Source organism: Neodiprion virginianus, chromosome 4 (genome assembly GCF_021901495.1).
Source record: "Neodiprion virginianus isolate iyNeoVirg1 chromosome 4, iyNeoVirg1.1, whole genome shotgun sequence".
NCBI lineage: Eukaryota > Metazoa > Arthropoda > Insecta > Hymenoptera > Diprionidae > Neodiprion > Neodiprion virginianus.
In genome coordinates, this window is record NC_060880.1 from 38,900,843 (window position 1) to 38,927,142 (window position 26,300).

The 26,300-nt window shown below is 38.7% G+C and overlaps 1 protein-coding gene and 1 long non-coding RNA gene across 3 annotated transcripts; one reads left to right on the forward strand and one right to left on the reverse strand.

The window, feature by feature from the left end:
* The first annotated feature begins 58 nt into the window (after positions 1–58).
* LOC124303216 (uncharacterized) lies at positions 59–25,666 on the forward strand. 2 transcript variants are annotated; one of them, XM_046760174.1, is made up of 4 exons: positions 59–339; positions 540–673; positions 22,145–22,721; positions 23,370–25,666. In XM_046760174.1, the coding sequence occupies exons 3-4, from the start codon at positions 22,256–22,258 to the stop codon at positions 23,561–23,563; spliced, it is 660 nt and encodes a 219-aa protein (XP_046616130.1). In that variant the 5' UTR covers positions 59–339; positions 540–673; positions 22,145–22,255; the 3' UTR covers positions 23,564–25,666. The 2 variants fall into 2 exon arrangements, with proteins under 2 accessions (XP_046616130.1, XP_046616131.1); XM_046760175.1 differs by lacking the exon at positions 540–673 and having other exon boundaries at positions 59–246.
* LOC124303219 (uncharacterized) lies at positions 7,982–9,279 on the reverse strand. Its single transcript, XR_006907868.1, has 3 exons — positions 9,171–9,279; positions 8,720–8,903; positions 7,982–8,570 (listed from the first exon to the last, which is right to left on the reverse strand). It is a non-coding gene; the product is annotated as an uncharacterized LOC124303219 (long non-coding RNA).
* Positions 25,667–26,300: the final 634 nt, after the last annotated feature.

Genomic DNA, 26,300 nt, shown 5'->3' on the forward strand with positions numbered 1-26,300 from the left:
AGGTGACTTGCGAATGGCGAGTAGCGGCGAATAGCGGCGAATAGCTCGGTTGAGAAACGTTCCTCGGAACGGCGAAGAGAGTCGATCCAAGAGACCGTGGAGCAGGCGGACCTAAGGGGAGGAGGACATGGTCGTCACTCACGTCTGCGAGCTAGTCGTTCTTGAACTGCTCGCGGTACCGCGTCTCCGATCCCGCTGCCGTTCTTCCCGCGAACTTTCGTTCGAAACGCGGCCTTTCAAACACACGTAAGGATATAATAATCCGCGATTCGTTCATCGAGAGGTTCAGAGAGAGATTGTTTGTTACCACACGATTTCGGAGGAAAGAAGTCTTTAGAAGTATACCTTTTTTTTTTCTTTCGAACCCATAATTTGGTGCTTATTTTTTAAGAAAAATTACAGATAAAAAAAAAAACGATAACTCTTTATTGAAAATCGTTAAGTTTTGTTTTTCTATATCGTTATAATATATATATATACATATACTTAATATATTTATTGTGGAGAAGCAATTGGTGCAGACTGTTAATTGTTGCCAGTGACAGGGACGTGTTACCCTGTTTTTAAATCCAGTTTCTTACCGCCTACTGTCTGAACTAAACTGACCGGAACTGAAGACCACGTCCGGATATTCGGCCATGCCAAAATTCGAAACACCGTCCCTTTGTTGCTGGTGAGTTCTATTGTAGTGCATACATATAAAAATATATATTCAAGTATTTGGTAACAGGATAGAAACGAAATAAAGATGAGATCTCGAGAAAAAGTGTGGGAACCGCGATCATCTTTGCTAATTAGTCGTCATACGGCCGGCTGTTATAGCGGCGAATTAATTTATTTGACGGTTTGATGTCTTGTTATACCTTACACGAGTAACATTTTCGTTTCCGGAATTATAGTTGCAAAATTGGCGATTTTGCGACCTTTTGCGATTTTCAGCTGTAGAAGCCTCTTCCTTTTCAGGTATATAATACGTGGATGGTCAATTGGCTTTATTGTAGGCGTGAAAAATCTTTGGGAACGCTTTACGCTAAACGGTGATCTAACTTTAGTTGTTCACTAATTTAATTAACAGAGAAGATACGGAGGAGTGTAAAATTTTATTTTATTCAGTTTTTCAAATATACCTACATATCGAGGCTTATACGTGGAATAATTTAACTTGTGGCTTCGACAAACGTGAAATGAATGTATCCGACTTGCTTACGGATTCTTCTTACACAACGAGGTATGATAGAAAAAAAAAATGTCAACCTGCATTCTGTGTATCTTTAAAATTAAGAAACAGAGAAAGTCGATTTGGCTGCTTTTTCCGGACAAAAATTACACTGCGTTTTATAAATAAAGAATCCTATTTTTCATGGCATTAATGTTTGAAGAAAGCTTAGCAAAGGATCGATTCATCTTTTATAGTTACTCTCCAAAAGTCACGACCCAAAGCTTACTCGACGCTCTTTTGTGTGGCTAAAAGTACCGGATGAGAAAGAACCGCTCCAATATCCGTTTATAGTCTGGCTTATAAGACTTGTTATTGAGAGAATGGATCGGTTCGCGGTAATTAGCTTGGCTGTGTCTGCGGCGTACAGTCTGATGAAGTATAAAATATTTTCGCCTTGAAAACAGACATCCGCGCTTTGTAACTAACCAGCGATATCGAATATCAATACACTCGCAATCTGTATAATAATAAGTGATAAAAATCACGTTGGCTCGAGGCGTATTTTTGATCGTAATTGAAATCTGATCGAAGTGATCCAGGGTTTCCTAAACCGGAGTTTTCGTCAAATCGTCTATTCGCATGCTAATGAACCTCCGAGAAGATCGATGTCTGCTCGTTTAATACTCAATGCGGGATCGAGCGATCGGCAGATGGGAAATAAAAGTTCAAGTTCATAGTTGAACGCGACTAATTTTTCTCTCGCAGTTACCGTCCGCGTTTAATCGATCGATTAAATAATTATTGATTGAAATTATGGATCAGCGACGGTGATCGGAGAAGGATAACGATCGAACAATGGTTCGATTTCGTATTACTTGATTCAGCCGAAGACCGTACTCCAGGGTCTTCACATCCTTGACACGCATTCAGCCGCGTTGTTCTCAAGATCTCGATTTATAGTTAAAACAATTATTACATCGCTGTTATTATAGGGTCGCGATTATCATCATCTATCTTGAAGAGACGATGAATATTTCGATAGAACGGTTATATAACGGCATCGCGTCCAAGGAAATGCTCGTATAGAATTAAGGATATTACAGATTTTCAACGAGATTTAATTTCAGGCTAGCTAAAATTATTTAAAAGAATTATGAAACATGATGAAAAACGAAAACAGGGTTTTTAATAACGATAATTAAACTACGTGTTACTTCATTTAATAGTTTTAAAACCAATCTGCAGAGCCGATCACGGTGCATGAATAATTATAAGCAAGGAATCGAGCGTGAAGTGAAATTTGTAATTGATCACCTAAACCAGAATCCTGTAATATACCCGGCAGGAATTAATCGAAAGATTTAAAAATTGCTGTGTGAGTTGGGTATAAATCGATTGTTACCTCATGCGCAATTCAATTTCTGTGTAAAGTATATCCGCAATATATTATCTCGGAATAATTTATAATTTATCGACGCCTTGTATATGCAAATAATGAATTCATATGCATATTATAGGTACATAACGTTACCTGAATTCATTTTATTCGTATTATTTGTATGACGAGTCACTCGTGAACACGCAATTTTTGTGCGTGAATCGATTGTTTACGGCTTATATTTATGCACAATACAAGGTGCGAATTAGAAACAATAAATGCTATATTTCTATAAAATAATTCTATAACTTTTCCATAGAATTGTAAATTTGTAATATCTTATGTTACTCAAACCGCCCTAATGACCCCGATATTCAATTGAGTCAGGTGCACCAAAGTTGTACAAATATTGTAAGAACGCATATACATTATATATATATATATATATGTATATACGCCTATAAATGTCACGATAAATTAAAGCGTCGATATTATACCTTGGATAAGTAATTAAAAGTACTTAAAAAAACATAAAAATGAGTGAAACAATTAATAACGTAATCGGGAATAAGTTGAAGACTTTCAGTTTAAAAACGGGAGTACATTATTATTACTATTCTTATTATTATTAGACGAAAAAATACAATACACAATAATTTGAAACAGGCGTACAATACAATACATCGGAGATTTTTCCTGTAGTTTAGGTATACGTGTACGTGTATTTGTACATATACATCTTGTCAAGTCTAAAACTCCCGGTACGTACATGCTAATAATATCGGTAAATATTTATACAAGTGTTATTATATACCGATATGAAGAAGAAAAAAAAAAAGTACCAAAGTAGCAGCGACTCAACTTTACATAATTTGTATTCGTTGATATATCGGAATAAACGATAAAAAAAAAGAGTAAAATTTATGACGCACTGCAATTATCAATGTAATGATAAAATTTGCACGCATAATTATTACGTGTATAAGTTTGATTTCGAATGGACGAGAAGGAAGAAACGTGGAGGTAAAAACAAGAACTTGGTTTAAATATAAATTTATGTAGCAAAAAATTGGGTACTGTAAATGAATAAATAAACAGATGTAGATAATTGTGCAGTCACTCGGATCTCAATAAAATTGAAAACGGGGCGAGGGAAAGGGAAAGTTTTTTTTCCTTAATTTTCACTTATGCGCACTCAGCTTTTCTTTCGACGTTTATTCTCAGCGTCTCTTCCTTTTGGCGGCTCGTTTACGGGCTTCTTGTCTCGCCTTCAGTATATATCGGTATCTTTTCTTCCCCGACATACGACGCCACTGGTTGTTTGCCATTTTGCGTAGTTTTGACTTGGTCAGGTTCCGTTTTCGACGGCTCAGTAACGCCATGAAGACGAGAAACGGATTTGTTTGATGAACCGACAGTTTTTTGCGGCCCTCTTCGTTCCGGGATTTCATGATCGTTTTTCGCTGATCGCGATTACGTGAGACGATTTTTATTTCTCTTGTATACTACTTTCGCAATTTTACGATATTACAGTGGCGAAAAAAATCGGCACGGGTTACAAAAATTTCGGTAATTGCGTGTGCTGATATTACATCCGATATGAAAATGATGAACAAATCACCGTCGCTACCTCGCTGAATAAATATACATCGATCCGTAATCGATTGATTTTCGCAAAGAATCGATGAGGCTTCTTTTTTTGGCCAGAAACTTCGCTGCATTCACGCAAGCAATGTCAAATCGCACAAATTGATAACCAGCCAAGAGCGAAAATTTCTATGCAATAATTCGACGCTATTGGAAGTTGATTGGAAAAATTGTTTAAATTTTCCAAAAACCTTGCAAGACTTTCCATAAGTTTGGGATTTTTTTCGGAACGTTATGCAGAAAAATATTCCATTTTTCTTCCGTCTCTTCTTTCCAAATTGCCTTATTACGACGAGATTTCTCGTCTTCGCTACTTCACTTCGTTCAATTATTCCGCACAATTTCTTACCCTTTGATATCGATTAACCGCGACCCTCTTAGCAATTGGCCCGTGACCCGTGACCCTTAAAGCTTGATAGTCGTTGCTTGATCCCCAACTTTCATCAGATTTTATTGACGTATTACCTGGCCACAAAATTTGTCAGGACTAATAAGGACAGACCATTTTTCCAAATAAATTGCTACCTCTCAGAACGAATTTATCGAGCTTTCTAAAGGGTTCCAGACACCGTTTGTCTGGGGTCTTATGAATTTTAGCACGCCTGAAGACGCAGTCTTCGAGATTGCAAAGTGGTTTCAGGAAATTTCAAATCCGGTATTAAGTAATCGAGATTAAAAATGCCAGATCCGGAACAGTGATAGCGGAATTGCGAATAAGACTGTGCACATGTAATTCTAAGGGTTATAATACGGCTGAATTGCATCTGTTCAGCGAGCAAAATCAGTCCAAGAACGTTAGAATCTAATTAAAAATATAATGTAATATAATATATCGAATCAATTTAAACGTTTTAACTGTAAAATCTTTCTTATAGACCGTGTTATTCGAATTTGTTCAGATCCATTTCAATACAATTACTTCTTATAATTATAATTAATTTATACAAATAGAAGTGTTGTACAATTGGTGTCCACCATCATTGGCGCAGATCGCGACACTTCTGGATATTTTTGAAACAGATACAGCCATACCGATTCCTCTTCAATTAAATTCCGCATCGATCGCAGGCTTTTTAAATTCCCATCCTCGTACCAAGGCTTGCGTCGTATTCCAACCCCTTGACACGTTACTCTCCCTAAAACCGGGCGCCCTCTCCGCATGCTTCACAGCAAGACCGTGAAGCGTGTTTGTGCGTACACCAGTGAAACCATGCCGTATAAGGAAAACCTTCGGGGTTGCGAACCGCAGCCCCTCTTCGTCGGGGAGGATGCCCGAGGCCAAACGAATGACGGAGTGCCTTTGGGGTCAACTTCCGGTTCTGGAGTAGGTTGAACCGCGAATTTGAATGTTCCACACGCGTCGAGTGGTCTCCAGGAGAGAAGCTGGAGCTGGAGCTGGAGTTGACTCTGTAAAATATCATGCTCTGCTCCCACGAAGACGGCGTCATCGACCACCACGGTCCTCTCCTTCTTTGTTTTCCTCTCTCTCTCTCTCTTTTTCTCTTTCTCTCTCTCTCTCTCCCTCTCTCTCTCTCCCTCTCCTCTCATCTGGCTTTGGCCTCTCGCTTTCACACCGGATCACCTTGGTCGTTGGAGTTCCAGCTCGAACTCAGAACCCGCGAATCAGCTTGCCTACGAGCCTGTTGGTACCTGTATATCGATACAACTTGTAACTAACCAGCCCCGGTCCTAGACGCAACGTCGCCTCGAGCAATGAAGTTATTACCTGACCTTGCGCAGAGTCGGAAAATACACCCGATATGGTTCACGTTCATTTGACAATCGGCACTTAGGGGAAAACCCTCCAGGCTCATCTACACCTATTTTTGTGGTCGATGATCGATCACGGGATTAGTTATAACTGAGGCAATTTTTACTAATGGTGGACGATGTGGATATGTTATTCAAATCACCTTGCGGCCCTTTTATCGGGTGGGAACTTAGTTCCAATTCAATCAACCGTGGACCGTATATACATAATCGGTCATCGACCGTAATCACGTCGATAATTAACGTACCTGTTACGAGTTTTCAGTATCAAAATTGCTAGGTAATTGTCGTAAAGTTTCCAGAGCTGAACGTTGGCCTGATTCCAATCGTCAGGGTCTCTGAGTCCTCAGAAAAGAGTAACAACCTTCTGTAATTTGTACAAGCAGCGAATAATTTCGATACCATTCAGGAGGATGTTATCCTGGTAAAAAAAAGCGCGATTCGGAGCTTTTTCTCGGAATACATCGAGTGACATGACGGTATTATTATTACACCGAAGTATGACGTGACAGTAATGATTGACGAATACGTCATGACGATTGCTTACTTCGCTTACTTTATTCGTGATTCACCCGAGATCGTCGTCGTTGTTGTTGCTTTTGTTACGTTGTTTTTGTTGGGTTGCGCGAACCGTGAATGCTGATTAATTCCTTCAACAAGTATGAAGCCGCTACGATGAAAGGCACAGGCGTGCAGAACATGTAACAGTAGGTATAGGTATTGGTGGGTAGGTACGTGGAACCTGCAGAGTGGTCAATTTCGAGTGACTCATGCAATTTGTATTGCAAGCAGGCTTCCAAATGTCAGTTAAACGATAAAATTTATTTGAAAGTATAGCGCAGTTGCAGGAAGATCGGTGCTCTCAGTAATCTGCCAATCATTCCCAAAGAACTTGAATCGAGAACCAGGAGATTCTTTTTTGTCAATCTTGTGACAAACTGCTTCTTTTCACTGTCACAACGGTCCTAAAAACCATTTCCTATGTGGAAATTTCATCAAGTATACGAATGGATGCTTCCATTGAAAGGGTTTTGCCCAAAACTTTCACGCTGGCAACAAGTAACAAATTAAAGAAAAAAAAAAACAACATTACACTGATTGTCTGACATTTGTTTCAGAATGGTCGATACTTTCGTCAATAGTACCCTTCCATCATCCCGTTTTACGGTCGATTTGACCAGTAGACGAAAATGGTACTTCGTGCCACGTTTATGGTCTCAGTGTCTTCCTACGACCACAATAAATAAAGGTTCAAAACAAGTCGAAAATATGAGGTAAATGTTGAGATCCATTACACATCGTCAAGGTGTAATTTTAAAGATCGATTCTTTTCGTGGAGACCAACTGGTCCGTTTCTTATCCACATACACCTATGTATACAATCGCCATGTAGGTGTATTCCTACCGTGGACAGTGACTCGTAACGTCACTTGCGGCTGGACGAAGAAGTCAGGTCGATGGAGGCAGGCAGGCAGCTTAGGAAAAGGAAGAATAAAGAAGGAGTCGGAGGAGGAGGAGGAGGAGGATGGCGGAGCCAAGCTGAAGCGGGAAGCTCTGCAGAGGCTAGATCGTCTAAAGTGTATAAAATATTCAGAAACAAGCCAGCGGAACAAAGAGAAACCGAGCCGCGCCGGACACGAGATCTTGGGTAACGAAATCGTTTCGTAACACCCACGCCAAATACACTCTACTTATCCGCTTACCCGTGCCCGTGTTGCTATATATCTATATACAGTATACATATCTATCATCTTTAAGTCCATATCCATTCACATATCGACATGTATACAGTCCTCTTATCGATATCGTTCGCTGCAGCCGCTGAGAAAACCCAGAGGTTCTTTTCGTTGTCGACCCATATAGATGTGGATGAAGTTTGGATCGTTCGTCAAACTAATTATTTCTTTCTTCAATTTTACTTGAGATTTTTTACCTTTACATATCATGATAAATTTAGACGGAATAACGATTCGTCTGAAAGCAAATGTTCGATTGGCGGCTACCATGGCGACTTCGCAAGTGAGCAAGTTGATTGTTCGCAACTGCAACAAGACTCTCGGGTCTTGTACCATTTCTATCAATACATGTACTATAGTATTCTCATATTCCCTACGTTCACGTCACATTGTGTAATGGGCTTAACCGTACCCGGTGGCTTGCTCCTACTCCTCGGCGTTATGAGCACCATGCATGTGCACGGTATACCACTAAGAATGTAGCAGTGGCTTCTGATGTATGGATTGCAGCGCTTCGACCACGGGGTCGCTGGAGATGAAAGTCGGGTGCTGCTACAACGGGAGTCGGTCTTCGCGTTTTGAGCCCAGGTTGTCTAACGGTCCACACAGCGTCCAATGTCAACGTAAAACAACGAGGGATCGACTCCTCTTCTCAGATTTCAGTGTAGGTATCCAGGCTCGTTAGCAGGTGCAGCAGAGTAGACTTTGACCAAGTAATATCCACAGTTCCGTCGGTCAATCAGCGATGAAGTTTCTCCTAGCTGTCGGAAATGGATTGCATTCAAGTCGAATTGCTACTTGTTCCTTCTCGCAATGCCGCGATGGCGCTGAGAAGAAGAAGAAGAAGAACTTCAAGTGATCACATTTCTCGTGGGAAATCCTGAAACATTAAACCAATTCAATTCTTAGGACACCACGGCAAAGTTACTCGTACATACATAGACAATAAGCGACGTGCATCGGCGAGCAACTTCACTCGGGTCACTAAACTGTCTTATGTATAATCGTTCTAAGTATGTATGTACCTACCAATTACCGTAGCTCGCAATGAGACGACCGCATCTATTGTCAGCAATAGTCAAATCGTAATCTGAATCGACATCGTATAAGCGAGTCGCTTGTTGGTTAGAGTTTCGGACTTGTTGTCTCTGTCAATGCACCGTCGAGTTTATACACCAGCCAACCGATCATAGATCAAAAAACGAAGGTATACCTACACAATGAAGAAAAAAACCTTTTTTTTTTGTCAAGAGACGCTTCGCCTCTCGTCAGGTGGAACGATTTATAACGCGATATACACTCTGTATAATACACGACGTGGAATAATTGCCATTGCCACACTGCCATCCCAATTCCGTGCCGTTACGCATGGTTCAAGGATCAAGGTTCATCAGGAGGATCCACGTCCGGGGAATACATTACCAAGCGATTCCTCACTTTATGGGTATAATGCCTGATAATAATTACGGCGCCAAATTACCTCGGCAATAAAACAATTTGCAATTCTTGTAATTAGACGGGAACCAATATGCAGTCTGTTTTTATTCCACACGAAGCAGTCGCCAGTCGACTTCCTTGCTCGAACACGACCTTCCATGCACTGTTCTAAAGTACTTTCCTATCTTGTTAGGATCCCTGAAGATCGCGTGCGCGTTTACGTAAGAGCGGAACGGTAATTGAAAGAAGCAAGTCATTCGGCTCCGAATCGACGCGTTTCCTTATTCCTCGTGACTTATGCTGATGAGTTGGACCGGAGTGAAATACGGAGCTTCCGAAAGCTCAAATCTGCCGGAAGAGGCTCGGTTCAGTTGGTCACGTTTGGACGTCGTAACTTATACCCGATAGGTGTACTATGTGATTTCGTTGTATAATAACCATGCCACGTTCCGCTCTATTGGTAATGAAATCTCTACGTACCCAGGTTTCTCGCGACAATTATACAATGCTTGCCTCGACGCTCGTGACAACCCGAGAAGCAAGGCCGAGGTAGAAAATTCACCAACAAGAAGTTTAGAAACTATTTCATGCAACATGTAACTTCCAATGGTGAGTTGATGGTGCTGTGTAACATAATTCACGCTCTGCCCGAGTCCATTCTGACTGAATTATCTCACAATCATCCCAAGTTGTACACCATGCACAGCTGTGTAACCTGTATTACAATCGTTGCGCGTTCTTGGGGCCTAGCCTGATGGTATTCAATGGTTCAACATCGACGCGCGTTCTTCTGTGTACGACATGTGATATTGACTTATGCATCTAAACGCAACAAAACGACAATAACGATGACAAAATCGTCATCTTGTGATTTCGCAACGGTTCTTTTTATCCGTTGAGACGGTATAGGTATGTTGTGTACCTGTAAGGTACAGCCGAGAGATGTTTCTTTGTAACATGCCATGCGTGCACCATTCATGTGGACACATTAGAGACTTCCATGCATATATTTTCACGTTGTGTTTAACCCGATGTATGTACATATGCACACGGCTATACAGACGGCTCACAATCACGCGTCTGTACTTTGGAACCACAACGAAAATATTCAGCGTTAAGTTCACGACAGAAATTTCACAAGCGTCGGATATATGCATGAAATTTCTTTCCGGTGATAAACGCCGGCCATTTTTAATGCACCGGATTACAAAGTTTATTTTACATTTGTGCAACGGAGGAAGCTGAGCCGATCGATACCTTGCTGCGCGAAATCTATCGCTACAAAGGATTGTAGTTGATTTTATTTTTTTAATTAACCGCTTCGATGAGCTATAAATTTTCAATTTACACGATCGAATTGCGGTACCCGTCACCTGCCGCAGTAGGCAGCCAACTTTGAGTGATCAGCAACTGAACTGAAACTGCTCGACAATTATGGTCCCCTAAATAGATCGTTATAAAACTAAAATTACATTCTCGACAATTTTAAGTTCTGCGGAATCGATTTTCGAGTTCAGAAAACTTGCAAGAAGTTATATATATAAGCGAACGCGTGTAATAAGCTCGACTCTTATTTATTTTTTTTCAACTAAAACTTAAAAACAAGAGAATAAAAAATAAATATAGTTTAGAAAGTTAATGATCATTGTTAAGATCGTATCACTTACTGTTATAGTCTTTGACGATCTTGAAGTGAAACACCGTATAAAAAGCCTGAAAACTTATATAACACAATGGAGACAAAAATTTATTACCCAAGTTATTTGCAGCTACGATTTTTTAACGGAGATAAAACCAGGTAAGTGTCAAAAAGAAATAAAAAAATTGCGAGAAAAATACGGATTTAAGGACATCCATACGTACGTACATACGAGTTATAATGTAAGTACGTTACATTAACTTGACGAAGTACGCGCTCAGGCGAAAAAGAGAAGATGCTTTCCGCCTTTAAGCTTCCTCGGACAGTTTGAAATTACGCTAGGCTAGTTATATAGAGCTCGTTCAAACCTCCCGCTCTCGCATTTTGGAATTATATACATGCAACTGCACTGTCTCTTGGCCATAAGATTCATGTGACGGGTTTACGACGGTAAAATGGCACGTTACAATACTGCAGTACGATACCTATCATTATGTGGTACATCTACTTATCGTTAAAGAGAGAGAAAGAGAGAGAGAGAGAAAGTCATTGAAACTGACGGTGGAAATTCTTCTCTCGTTTAGTCGACTACGCAATTTTTAATTTATACATCCAGAAATCAAAAACAAAAAAAAAAAATGACCAAATTGTTTTACAGCAAAGACCCGAAATTATTTCATTCCAACGCAATTTTAAAACACTTACATTGTACATCAAATTGGCAAAAACTGAGAGAATTATTGAATAATTCCCATAATTTTGAAGGGGAAAAAAAATATTCAAGGGCCGGTACCGTTCACAATCTGACAAATTTCTCAGTCACTAATGGACAAGATGATGACAGGAGAAAAAGTGTGATGAGATAAGAAAAAGAATAAAATAAAAAATTGTGCCAGACCATTATCGAATAATAAACGTATAGCAGGAGAGCCGGTTCTCTCTTGCATTCTGCGAGATTACATCGCGCGTTACACATTTTTATATAAAACTGCCCGACGCTGACAACATTATATGTATACCTAGCGCGCATTGAGGTCACTTGGCGAACAAAAAAAAAATAAAATAAAAAAAAAATCACTCCGTCTATCTCTGGGGCAGTTTCTCTCCTCTGAAAGAACTTATACTCACATTAGACCGCGCATAGGATATAATGGAATAGACCAAGATTACATTTAGATTCTTCGTCTCTTCTGGATAATCGAAAAGTCGCGTATTGGTAAAGATGTCGCGATATTTTAATTCCAACTGTAATAATTGCTGCGTAATATTCAACATCGCTATAAAATTTGAGCGATGATTTCTCTGACACGTTTAATTAGTATGATAGATAACACGAATACATTTCATGAATACTGTATAAAAAAAATAAAAAAACATGTAGTTCCGAAGATTGAAATGAATTAATCAGTAATCAGCGAGGATGAAACGACGAAAGTTTACCTTCTTGATTTGAATAAAATATCGAACATGCGCTTTTTTTTTCACCGGATATCAATTTTGTCCTGTAAGTACAAAAGTGCGCTTGAATTTAACGTCGTGAAAATTATTTAAACGTGTTGAGTGGCGGGTTTATTACATAGGTACATATAACGCTAAAACTAATTTTCTCGCCAACAATTTTAAGAGCATTAGCAATTTTTTTGTAAATACTCCGGCCTATTTAATCCGCGGAGTTTCGCGCTCCTTCTCTTTGTTCCGTATAATTCCTGACCAATTAGGTACAGTATTACACACCCCGTTGAAAGCAGTGCACGAAGACTAGAAGACCGCTCGTTATATTGCCGCTCGATATATATCCGTGAATATAATTCCGCTCTTTGCGCGCTTCGATAAGATAAAAGAAACCAGCGATTGTTTTCTTACCTGTCCCTCTGACTGTATTACCTCTTTCTCTTGTATTATTCTTACTTGAGCTTTCTGCCGACTATAAATTTGTCGCTGAAAACCTATAATCGACACTTTTCTTTCACTCTTACGTGACTACAGCTCGCGGTGAGTTTCTGCTCGACGTAGCGTATAGAGTGATTATTAAACTATAATACGAGGAGACCTGCAGCCGCTATCCGCCTCCTCGTCCATCTCGTTATCTCAAGTGTGAACTCTTCCCCTCCGTATCATGTACTTTGCATCGTTTCCTTCAGCTCGTTCAAGTCTCCCGGTTCTACTGCTAGCCTAGTTTTAACCCTGGTCGCTGAAACGGGGTCCAGTTGACCCCAGAACCGACTTACGTACAATTTTCAAACCACCGTGCTTGAATCAGGGTTGTTTGCGCAAGTAAAATGAAGAATGATTGAAAAAACTCTGGGGTCTATGAGACCCCGTTTATGTATGACATATTGTTTTACTATTACTTTAAGGTGCTTCAAGAATTTCTGCCACATCCTCCATCGTTTTTTATTAAGACTAGGATTGAAGTCTATTTCTGAATTGTTAAATTTTCTCCCAGAATTCTGTTCAAGTCGTAATCATAGTGTTTGAGTAACCATAGGTGTAAGCGACACTTTATAATTTATTTGCAGTGAAAGCAAATTTTTTCCCCAGAATACAGAAATTCACGATGTACAATATATTGATTTCAAAAGCAAGGGCAGCTATACCTATATTCGATCACCCGAAATATATCGGAGGTGATGTATAAATTTTTTATCCACTTTGGAAGGAAAGCCTGCTCGCTTATCGTTTCGTGTAACTATATAAATTTTTGCTCGATGATCGGTAGCGAGCACGCGAGAAGTGCAAGTAAATCGCTTAGACCTTTTCCTAGAAAAAAAAAAAAAAATACAGTATGCCTGAAGAGAAATCCATACTTTATAGTTAGTTTAGTTATCTTCACCGTTTGCTAAACTCTGATCACAATTTCAGCTTACTTACAGCAGTTTTCGATAAGAAGAGTTTGTACTATTCACAAAATTCGGATCTCTCCTTTTATCTCTCTGTACAGGCGTTCTTAAACGGCGCCATTTTGTTTTTAATTGATACTCGATCCTCGATGCGGTAGCAAAATGGTAGCAAAGCGAGATTATCGTCGTCGTATGTCGTATGAGTATTACATATATGGTATAAAACCCGCTGTCATTTATTTTCTGCTGTTGAATACGACAATTGTTTACGTAACATGCTAACAATATTTCTCCTCGTGCATGTGACATTTCGGGTTTTACCGTGACTTCATCTAACCAGAAATATCCACACGCAATGACGCCAAATCGTAAATATAAATCCGCAAAATAGCGTGTAATGTAATAAACTTTAATTTTTATAAAAATTATTTTGTCATACGTTGTGTAGAAATTGCATACGAGACAATTCACAATATTGAGAGAGAAATAGAGAAAGGGAGAAACAGACGTCTCTACAATCGGCCGACAAAGTCTAGACGCAAAACGCGACACGCAATTTATATCGCATCCGACAAACAGCGACAAAATGCTTCACTGATATCGAAAATCGAACTAAAGCATTGCACGCCCTGCAGACTCGGTTGGACAAAACGATCCCTGCAACTGCGTATAACAGTCAATCTCGATGTGGGTGATTGTGCTTGGATAAATAAAAGGACATCGATATCGGAATATTTTCCACACTAAGATGCAGACGACACTGCGAAAGTCGTCACGATTTCCGTGTATCCGTAAATGCCTGACAAACGTATAATTCAATAAGTCACATAACCTTGTTACACGAGTGTATTCTGTTCATCTGTGAATATAAATAAATGAATTCATGAATGATGAGAATAATATGCTTTACTGAATCAGACTGAACTATAACTGCAGTACCGTAAAAGTTCCGCGGCAAAACAAACTTAAGTAAAGCAATCGTGACTGCAATGTAGTTGAAACGGGAAATAATCAGTAATTACACGGCGGCGGCAGCATTGTATCAGTTCCCATCTTGATTTATTTTAAGAAAGTGTGAAACGGCGAATGAACAATCCGCTATGGAAATACGTACCTTATACCGCGATAATTACGTAAGGAGATAGGGGGTGGGGGGTGGATCGCTGCTTTCATTCGTACAACTGTACCTACCTTATACCTGCGGCTCTACGAGTACTTATGTACACACGGTAATTAGTTCTTGTCTTCTCAGTACGCATAATACGTACGTTCGCAATGATCATAATACGCATCGGCGTCGGTTATGTTTGCATACAAGTACGTTGTACTTTGCATTGCAATAACGTGTGTAAGTATAATGTAACACACTATTAGCATAGACTTATCAATTCGCGATATAAATCATCGACGGTACGTATGGTAGAATTTAAATTTGAATATATTTTTTTACTTTTTGTGAAATGTTTACATCAATCATTTTAATGAGACTCCAAAAAACCAAGTTTTTCTACGCGACCTCTCGATGATGGAATATATGTATATACGAAGTAACTTTGCATGCCTGTATATTTAATTGCAAGTGAGTTAAACGTACGTATGTAAATGAATAGGCTAAATCCTGACGACAGAAGAGAAAAAGAAAGAAATGGTTTAATTTTTAATGACAAAATCAGATCCGGTGGAGAGATTGTAACTTCGTAATAATGAGGTTGTTTTTAATTTGTTTGTTCGTTTCTCTTTCTCTCTTAACGGAACGACGCCACTTCTGCGCTAATGTTGCAGCATTTATGCTTAAGTCTCTTTCAACCTCGGTCTTGACAGGCCTCGGTAATTCTCTAGCTAGCGAGCAAACGAACGGATGATCGTCGATATTGTTTTGCATGCAGGCTGTTGAGGTGCTCCACATCGTTCGGACCAACCTGCGAATATCGCAAGGGTACTGCAATGTAAGAGGAGTGAAAGTCTCGAAGTCGAGTCCTGACTAGGGTCTCCGGTTCGCTTCGGTCCGCGGGAGTTCGCGGCGGTGCTCGTTACTTGCAGGAGGAAAAAGAAGGGGGGTGACTGTACGGGTGGGTGGTTGGGTATAGCTACTGTAAAACACTTTTTGGTCCAGTGATTTCGGTGAGTCGAGTAGTAGCCCGCAGTTAAGCCTCGAATTACATAATAATAGCTGTTCCGTTGAGATCGTGGGAGCTTAACTATAACATCAACAGCATCTTCGACGCACTCCAATTATTGGAGACAAATTGTTACAAGAAAAGAACGTCACGACACGATTTTACAACGGTATATAATTCAAACGCTGCTGGAACAAAACAAACATGGCCGCCGCTGACGCGCACACTTCCGGTTTTGTTTTGGCTCTAAGATTTCTTCCCTCACTCCCGAATTGTCGAGTGCTACTTCAAGCCGAACATATCGATGGCAAGGATTGTTTACGCATGGTTTGAACTTCCAAGAAGGCCTGCAAGCCGAGAATTTAGCTTGCGAAATTTCTAACCGTATGTGCTTGCACGCACGCGTTCATTGGCGTTGCCTTATGCAATGGTTCACGCTCTCGACGAAACTGGAAATATTTTAGCGGTACGTAATTGATTTAGTTCGCAGCTCTCGGATGAGCTTCGTTGAACGCTCAAGTTTAATACAGCTGTGAATGATTGATATTGCAGGGTGAGTATTTACGAAAGATTTGTTATAACAGCACAGTCAAGTCGTATAACAAACGTGGTGCGGAGTGTTGTAATCTTAATTGCAATCGGAATCGGAACCGTAACCGCGGCATCTCTGGAGTGTCAAACGAGCCGTGGCCAAAATTATATACCTACATTATTTTACCTACTTACGTATTTTATTCTGTGGATACGGGGATTCGGTGAACCTTTCAAATATCGCCGCATTGCAGGCGGAAGATACGAAACCACCGTGTCTGACTTTTATTGTCAACTGCAATCTTCGAAGTTTTCGCGCCACGGTTTTTCGCGGTTGCTGCGTAAATACAATTGCGAAATGTGATGGATGTGAGTGTTTAGACATTGCGAAGTCCAGTGCGTGATAATTACATGTAGCAATAAAAGGGTTAACCGTATAAGTGTTAGAAATCTGCAACAAAGTTTTCGGTTTCAATAAGTAACGAAGAGAAACTGTAATACGCGTCTGCTGTTCTTCACCGCACATCCGGCTAATCGTTACTATTAAACGATGCTGCAGTTATAGAAAATAGCGTTTTCAAATTCTTCCTGCAAGTACTTAGAACGAATATATAAATAAATGCATAAATGTGGGAGGTATGTGAGTGTAATTCTGTGTGTAAGTATAATGAAATCGTGAAAGTCGAACCACATAAATGCTCCTTGTGTCTATGAAACTGCCTACGTAAACCACAACTTATCAATGCGTCATCCGCACTAACCAAGGTACGATATACAGAGGAGATCGAGATCCAGTAGACGCAGATCCGCGTTTATAACGACCCCGTATTCTCCATTATGCATCGAGAGAGATCTCCACCTGTACAAGTTACCGTACAGTCCTTATAACTATTTTCATTTTTTATCATAACCGAAAAGTACCGTTCTGGGTACAAGATGAAAGTTAATTTTGTAGATGAAACCATAAAATCTGATATTAGTCGTGTGTTTGTATCCCTTTTTTATCTGGGTCATTCGTACTATACGTTCTTGTAACGATGGGGATAATTTGTTGTTCGTGCAACGACAAAATGATGTTAAGGTCTTATTTAACTCGAAGAATGTAGTCGACTATGAAAAAGAAAAAATTTAATCTTCCAATAATCAGAAAATATAATATTGACAATTATAATCACACTAAATATTAATTTACCGGTACCAAATTTTCTTGAAATTCACTGTAACTATACCCATTTTTACACTAGGATTTTTAAGTAACTGTAACTTTCGAAGTTTTTCTCAGTTTAAAATGTGTACTTGGGCTAAAAATTATAGAGTCTCTCGATTCCGTCTCAAAACGATGAAGGATATTCCATATGGCATGGCAATATAGCGTTACAGTTGGACTTAGTAGTCGGTACAGATTCGTCCCGACTAACCGAGCCGCCAGTTGTTCGTTTTGTTGCACCGCCATTTTAGCTTGCATTACAGGTATAAATGGTAAAAGCTGACGGTTTGTAATCCCACGCGTGCAGGATATTATTAGAACGTGCATGATGCATGTAGGTACAACTCATGTAGCTACAGTTTCACAGCTTCAAATCGCAGTCACCTCGTGTATCGCTGAATCTTGTATTATATTATACGTAAAAGAAGTGCGAAGATTTTGCAATTTTTTCATAAACAAAAATTAGTTCATAAATCGAAGTGTGGTATTATACAAAGATTCGATGAATCCTTTGAAACTTTTCAACTTCATTTCTTATGTGTATTTATATAAAATAACACGAATGCGTGAACATTCATGTAATGTATTTCTTTTTATTCATTCCTAAAGTGAGATTCAGATGAGATGTGAATTTGCGATTGCGGTTACGTGTATCGCCTTATTGGTAAAATATTAATTTCACTGATCGGGTTATAGAATCGTAAAGATAAAAAAAATTTCAGGCCATCAAAGTTGATTTTAATTTTTTTCTCTATCTGTTTATGCCATGCGTTTGTGCTTCGTTTTTGATTCGCTACAAATGCGCCTGCTAAAGGTGAAAGAGATGAAATATGGATGCTGCGGGTAACCGCATCGTCAACTGGGTTTTTATTCAAGTTTTTTGGTACTACACAATATGTATATATTTTATACCTAGAACAAGTTTTCTTCGAATCATATTACTGTTTCTGTATTTCATCTTAACCATCCGAGCGAATAAGCGTTCGGATTGATATAATTCAAAACTGGAAATGAATAGTAAAAATTTACTGTGACTCTTGTCTATTATACAGCAGATTTTCAATTTCCTTTCCTCTCTTTTTCGGCATGTGTTTATAAGATTGAAATATCCGAGTCCTCTTTAAACAATTTGAGACTGCGCATAATAAAAGGATCTAACAGTCAAACTATGACTGATCTGATTCAGAAGCTGAAGATGATTAGTTCTATACTATGAATGCGTGTTTAGCCGTGAAAGGTACAAAATACGAACCAGATCACCGTATACTTTGAATAGCCAGCGTATGAGTGAACTGCTGTGATAAATCGTGACCGTCATAACCGAAATGAAAATAAAAAAAATTGCAAACATCGTTGCATTAGTTGACGCATTCGATTGTTGCCCCGAGATCATGATATTTATAAACGAAATTGGTTTTTCTACGTAATCGATCGATCTGTCCTCGCGAGCGAATTCGAGGTCAGTGCGTTCACTCTCCGCGGTTATACGGATCGAGTTGTATAAGGTAGGTATGTGTATGTGTTCCACGTTTATAGATTGCACGGTGTATATAATGCATAGAGGTATACATAGGCCGCTGTAAGAAATCAATGATAATAATTCCAAAAAGGAAAATTGAAAGTGAGGATCAGCGCGAATCTCTGCGCTTATAATAATATATGATGAGGTCGACTTTCGTTACTATTAAAACCGATGCAGAACTTTCTTGAAATATTGAAAATAACGACACTTTCTACACTTATTTACATATAAGTACAAGTGAAGGTTTTCTACCACGCTGGAAATTAAAATGGCTCTGCGCACTTTTACCCGAGCAATTGCACCGGTTAATTGTAATTCATTAGTCGGCGAAATGGCCAACTTATCGAGTCCGAAAAACAGTGTCGTTAGAATCAACTCTTAGGCCCCGGATTCAAAGTGATATATCTCTAAATTTGGAGCGTCTAGAGGATTCCTGTTTCTAGTTTATGCAGGTTTCGTTTTAGAGAGCCGGAGAAAGAAAGAGGTCGGAGAGAAAAAAAGGGAGAAGACAAAACGCATTCGGCTGGCTGTTATGTTATGCCCATTGCCCTCTCGGATCGGGACAATGGAAAGGAAGAAATTTAAATTCAAGATACGCCGAAACGCCGCGTTGCGTTCCATGAGACGATCTCTGGGACTCTGGAAGCCTGGACCTTCTTCGTTTAAACACGGCCGACGATTCCCGGGTGAAAAAAGACATTTTATTTTCACGGCCGTTTCATACTCCGTTTCGCCCTAACTATACATACGTACGTACAGTTGAGTTCGTGCAGGCATCGCTCGAAGCTTCGACTATTTTCAGTAGTGCCTAAAAGAAGAATTGTTTTCGGCCAAATTCTTCTCGACGCGAAAGTGCTACAAATGAAGAGGCCATTTTTGTTTGTTGAGTTCATGAGACAACTGCAGGAACAAGTCTTTGTTCCGGGACAAACTAGTTCTGAAAAAGATGCGAGTACATCATCATCATACATAGAAAGACGTACGGTAATATTCATTAAATGCCTTGGGCTTCTGACTAACTTGTTTTCGGTCCGAAACAAAATGCGAGCTCGATTCTACACGAATTATGTGACAATGACTCCCAATCTCTCATGTCGGCTGCATCGCCAGTCATTGTCACATCATTCGTATAGAATCGAACTCGCATTTTGTTTCGGACCGAAAACAAGTTAGCCGAAAGATTAAGGCGTTTCACTGTACAGTAAGATTCATTAATACCTTAACCTTCCGGTTACATGTTTTCGGTCCGTAACAAAATGCGAGTTCGATTCTGTACGAATTATGTGACAATGACTGGCAATGCAGGCGACATGAGATATTGGGAGTCATTTTTACGAACTTCCATTTTGTTTCGGACCGAAAACAAGTTAGCCGGAAGCCCAAGTCATTAATGAACGTTACCGTACGTACCGAAGCAATTTTTGAAGAATCGAGGGTATATATGACGATGATATTAACGCGGCTGCGGAGGATTGCCTAACCGACTGGTTATGTAGCGTTTAATCGACTCACCTTACAACTTTTATTATACTTATGGCTATATACCTGTTTTTTGACTCGGCGGACGACGCGACTAAGACGCTGAGAGCTGTTTGCTGATGATGCTGCCGCCGTGAACCTCCTCTCGACTATCTCAGCTCACGGGCAGCTGACAAAGCAGCGCGCGTTCATAGTCGGCGACAAAGAGAGTGATATAACACTTCATCGGCACTCACGATCATAGGTTATAATATATCCTATACACACCATCGCATCGGCAGGACTTGTTTGCGCAACGAAACGCGTTGAGATCGTTTATCTCCGACCTGCTTGTGACCGGGCAAAAGGCACTCATTTCATACAGGCTCGATGCAATCCAATCAACGTGCCGCGAACACTTGTATCCATACTGAGAAAAATTTCATTTGTCATAGTTACTAGAAAATTGTAGTTAATAATTCATGTTGTTATAATAATGAATGGAATATTATTGACATTACAAAACATAAAAAAAAAAAAATGTACAAATAACTATTGCATTCACGTAATCATAGTTGTCTGATTATTACGATATTAAATCTATTTGATTAGTTTACTACAACATTTTTTTCAGTCAAATTAAGGCCTTAACATCGAATTATCGCAATAGTTACAACAATATATCATACGAATGACTATAATCAAAGAGAATAGTAATTGCACGTACTACTGATTTTTTGGATACATTTACAAAATTCACTTTCAATCTGTATCCAGAATAATATTTTTCGCTTATGACAGAAAATTAAAATGGATAAGGATTAGTAATTTCTCTCGGAGTACCTTTGATATTGTTATACTAAAAATAACATCGCCATTTTATGTTATGCTTCATCCGGAGATGATTCCCCGCCATTATTTTATATACTTTTTATTAACTTCTACTGCAGCTGTTAAAACCTGATATCGCTTATAATGCCCTTGCCTATTCAAAGTTGGACAATATAGAGTTGCGTAGGCGCATTTATCAAGGACGATCGTCGTAAATAACGAAAAAACCTCTGGCATTCATCTCTCGTTTCATATACCGGGTGTGCGATATTTAATTAAAGCACCAAAATAACGCTGAAACTATGCAGCCTGCAGTATGATGATTTTAGGAGACAATTGGACCGCAAGTGGCATCGTTCACGAGAATCATTTTAGGCGACAATCTTTTCTTACGCATGATTTTCACTTAAAATCAGCATTTAACTGTACGATTAAAAGTGAGACACCATGTACATACATACGTATTTTATATCTGAATACACGCAGGGCCAACAATTTATAATAAAATCTTAATTTCAAAAACTCAATCGTGAATATATCTGCAAGCCGTTCGATCGGTAGAATCACGTAAAAGTGATTTTCATGCTTTGAAATACGCTAAAAAACATGAAACCAAAGAGAGCTGATGAGGATAAGAAAGAGAGGATAAAAAACTGGTAGTAACGTACCGTATTTCAAGCCGTCTGACCAACCATTCGGGTTTAAAACGTCGCGGTTGTTTATTGGTATAAAGAATATTGTACAATCTTTCCATGTTTCTCCCTTTCGCGCTACGGAATTTAGCATTGTTCCATGATATATGTTTTAACAGTTTATGATTTAATTATTAAGCAAGCTAATTGCTAGGTAAATTTAATTACTCTCTGTTGCAGAATAAGATCGTCCTTGGAAGTAATCCAGCCTTGGATAAACACCGGTGGATATTTACGGTTTCTCGTCGATCGTTACCGCAAAAGAGGGGAGAACGGGACGGTGAATAAGACATGGCGAGGCAACAGACAACCGACCGGAACATTCCTCACCTACGGGACATATTCGGGTTCGGTAGTAAATGGGAGAACGGGAGAACACCGGCCGAGGAAAAAGCTCCGGGACACGACAGCGCCGTTTCCGTTAGCTCGACTTCGGGCGACGAGGAAAGTCCGAAGAATAATAAGAAGAAGAAATCACGGCGTCGCGATAACAGCAAAACCCTGACGGAGAGTGACGTTAAACACCTCGAGAGACACTTGTCGATGAAGAAAACCATCCGGAAGAAGATAATGCGCGATCTTCAACAAGCGTTCGTCGAGGATCCCAACGAATTCAGGGTCGATGACATTCCTCCTGAACAGCTCAAGGCTGAGATAAATATACAGAGCCTAAGCTTTGGCACACCGTCTCAAAAACAGGGACGAAATCGCGGCAACGCCGAGAGCAATTTTCTCGACATGCTCAGAGGCGGTGGAGGTGAGAAAACCAAATTCATTATATTATTCTAACCAATTGTCAATTATAGAGACCTACAACTTTCTAAAAGGATGATTTATTTTTTATGAAAAATAATCTTTGATTTAGTCAACATTTTTATTACCTCCAATACGTTTGGATTTTTTAGTTCATTATGGAATTTCATGGATCCGAAGTTACGTATACGAAAGTCAATTTGATAGAAACTTGACAAGTGTATACCTATAATGATGCGGAACTGAGGCGTGAAAATGTAGAAATAATCAGTAAACTGATTGCACGGTTATACGGGTGAATCGTGGTCGCTATTTTTGACGCTAGTTCAGTAGACCTCGATTCAAGAGGTCACAGAGACCGCAATTTTTATTGTAAACCAGATTTCTGTGTCAGATTAAGAAAAAGATTAAGTTCCGTACAACTTTTGTGTCAGGTTCACCTTTAACCGGTGGAGCTATTCCATTAAATTTTCCATTACTATATCTAGAAAATTTCCACTTTAGAGTTTTGCAAATCTGCAAACGTGCAGATAAAGTGCATGAATTTATTTATTTATGCAGGATGAAATGAAGTAGACACACCTTGTATGTATGTACAAACTTTTTTTCACAAAGAGCGGTTGAAACAATTTTTTATTTTTATCCTGCGCAGGTGTTGAGAAGGGGGGAAATGACGTGGACCGTGATTCTGGGCACGGTGGTTCTCCTACGAGGGAACCTCAGGGTCAAGACGCGGACGATGAGTGCAGTTACACCTACGATGGCCACGGAGGTGGAACGCCGGCTTCGAAGAAGTCAGGAAACTTCTGGAGACGTTTCACGATGAAGAATCGTAACAAGCGGTAAACTAAACGCGCGATACTCCGCAGGCCCCAAACCCGAGCATAATTAATATAATTACATTATACATATATATACATATGTATATTAAAATTATACGAAATATAAGATATATAATTTAGCATGTATGATGATTATCGTCGAGCATATATAATATTTCTGAAAGCAGAGTAATTACGTGTGAAAACTGTGATATAAGTGCATTGCTCGACCGATTATTCGCAATCGATTCACCCGATACGAGCGAACTACGATTTTCGCTATCTGCGGATATCAGGTTTTGGTAAAACGATGTAATACCTAGTAAATTTATGTCTCGCGCCAAATTACTCGGTTCTCATTGGTCGGTCCGATCCCAATCGCTAGTATTTTAAACAACGAACCAATGAAACACGTGGATTCGGCGCAGGCGCAATCGACTGTTTCGTTTTACCGATTACTTGCAATAAGATGTCGTTGAAAGACAATTGTTGTTACTTTTTAACTTGAATAATGTATTCCCATAATATTATTGAATTCCTTCGCATTCGTAACGAATATTTCCTTATCCGGATGCATCGAATGCCTAAATGAATATACTAATTTGAAAATTTTTAACCATAGATCAAAGCCTTGATTGCAAATTCTTTTCGCGACTAATTGTCACGTGATTTAATCTACTATATACAATATATAAATGCTTGATGGATATTTGAATATACATATATTTATGCAATGGTACTTTAATTTTACGTTATATATTGTACTTTAAGGGATACAGTTAAGAGTGCTTTCGTATGTATATGAAAAAAGTAAATATATATATAAAGATTATTGTATCTACATAACTGCGATGTACTTAAAATAAATATATTTTACGACGATCAAGTCTCCGCGTGATTCCTCTTAAATTGTAGAGAAAAATGATAAATGAAAGTAATGCACGTAATCACGGTATGAGTAATGAATTAATTAGTTTTAGAATTACGCGTGTTTTGGGTATTGAGAACCGTGGTTATAAAAAACGTAACACTAAGCGCTTTGGTCACACCAATATTTTGGTTCCCGCTGTGTGAAATTGCTGTCTAACATATCACAATATACTATCGCATCACAACTAATATTGTCATATAAGTATACCTTATGCTTACAGGTGTTTCAAATAGAACTTATTAATTTCAAAAAAATTGATTACAACTTTTCTGTGAACACGTACCTTAATAATATTTTCTGCTCGACAGTATTTTTCGCGTACTTATTTTGTTAGTATTAGCTAGTCACCGTACATACAGTAATAATAATAGTAATAGATATGGAGCGAAGTAAGCGATGAATTTAAAATACAATTACACATGAATATTACTATTCTTATGAATATAGCATAAATTTACTAAATGTTATAATTACAAATATTGGTATAAGCTTGTAATTGTAGCTTGAACAATTTGCTCTTGTAAGTGAACCATAGAGGAGTATTTACGCATGGTTGTATCTCGAAAGTTAAATCATTAGTCATTAGGCTTTCATTCAACGAAATTCTTTCATATAATATTTTTTTCATGTGTAACAGAACTCAATGCGAGTAAACGGCAGTCTAGTTAATTTTATGCCAACTTTTAAAATAACTCACCCAACATTTTACGGAAAATCGTTTCTATAATTCTGGAAGCAAGTTTGTTGCAGTTAAGCTCCGATTTTACACGCCTAGCATTTTTATCTGTAACTAATATATTTCTTAGAAATATGTCTTAGCTGCAGATAGATTGGAAATTTTTTTTGCATTTTAATAAAATAGTTATTTGGTTTACTCTTAAGTTATCGTATACCTTTATATTGATTATTACTATTACGTTCCTAAACTAGAATGTATCTCATAAATTCAACGGTTGATTTATACATATTACATATATTCTAATTCATTTTTTCCATTACCGTCGCATTGCTATATTTGTGCATATCTGCACTCACGATTCTGCAACATACAAGTATGTATATTGCGAATGAAAACGCGTATGTTTGACGTTAGGTATCATGTGATGTACACTAAGTACAGAGATAAAATAAGAAAACATAGCTGTGTATGATAACAATGTAGCTAAAAATAAACTAATCAAGGAATATTAATACGAAGTTTACTACTGTATGTATATCAAAGGCTTTTGCGCCATTCGCGTAATCTAATCAACTCAACAATTAGAAAGCTGTCAAAAACTGGCTCCAGTACTCTAGTCAAGACGCCAGTTTCAATGTATCTTTTCGAGGGTTTGGAGGGTGAAATTAACGAGACCAAGCTGCAACAAATCGTTTCAGAAACACATATTTTTACGAAGAGAAAAAAAAAAAATAAATAAACTCGGAATAAAGGAAGGCTTTGATTTTTTGTTGCCAAATTTTGACACATTTTCAAATGCCCTAGATTTAGTCAAACCCTAATTTAATTCATCCCCACGTCACTGTGATTAAGTGAGAGAAATCAATCACGCATAGATTAAAGTGACACAAAATTTTTACGTGTTTTTTTAGCTGTTCATCCTACGATGTTCTGGATGTCTTTTCCGGTTTTCTGTGAACACAATTAGAGGGCATCGGCTTTTAGAAATCGATGGTAAGCAGCGTTGTAAGCAAAATTTTGGTACAACATTCTTACACTGTCGTTAATTCGTCTTGTCAATTTTTATCCACGATAATTATGACACCATTAGTTTTTTTCTCCCCATCTCATATTTTCTTTCTGTATGATAATTGAGTTAGTAAAACGCAGACA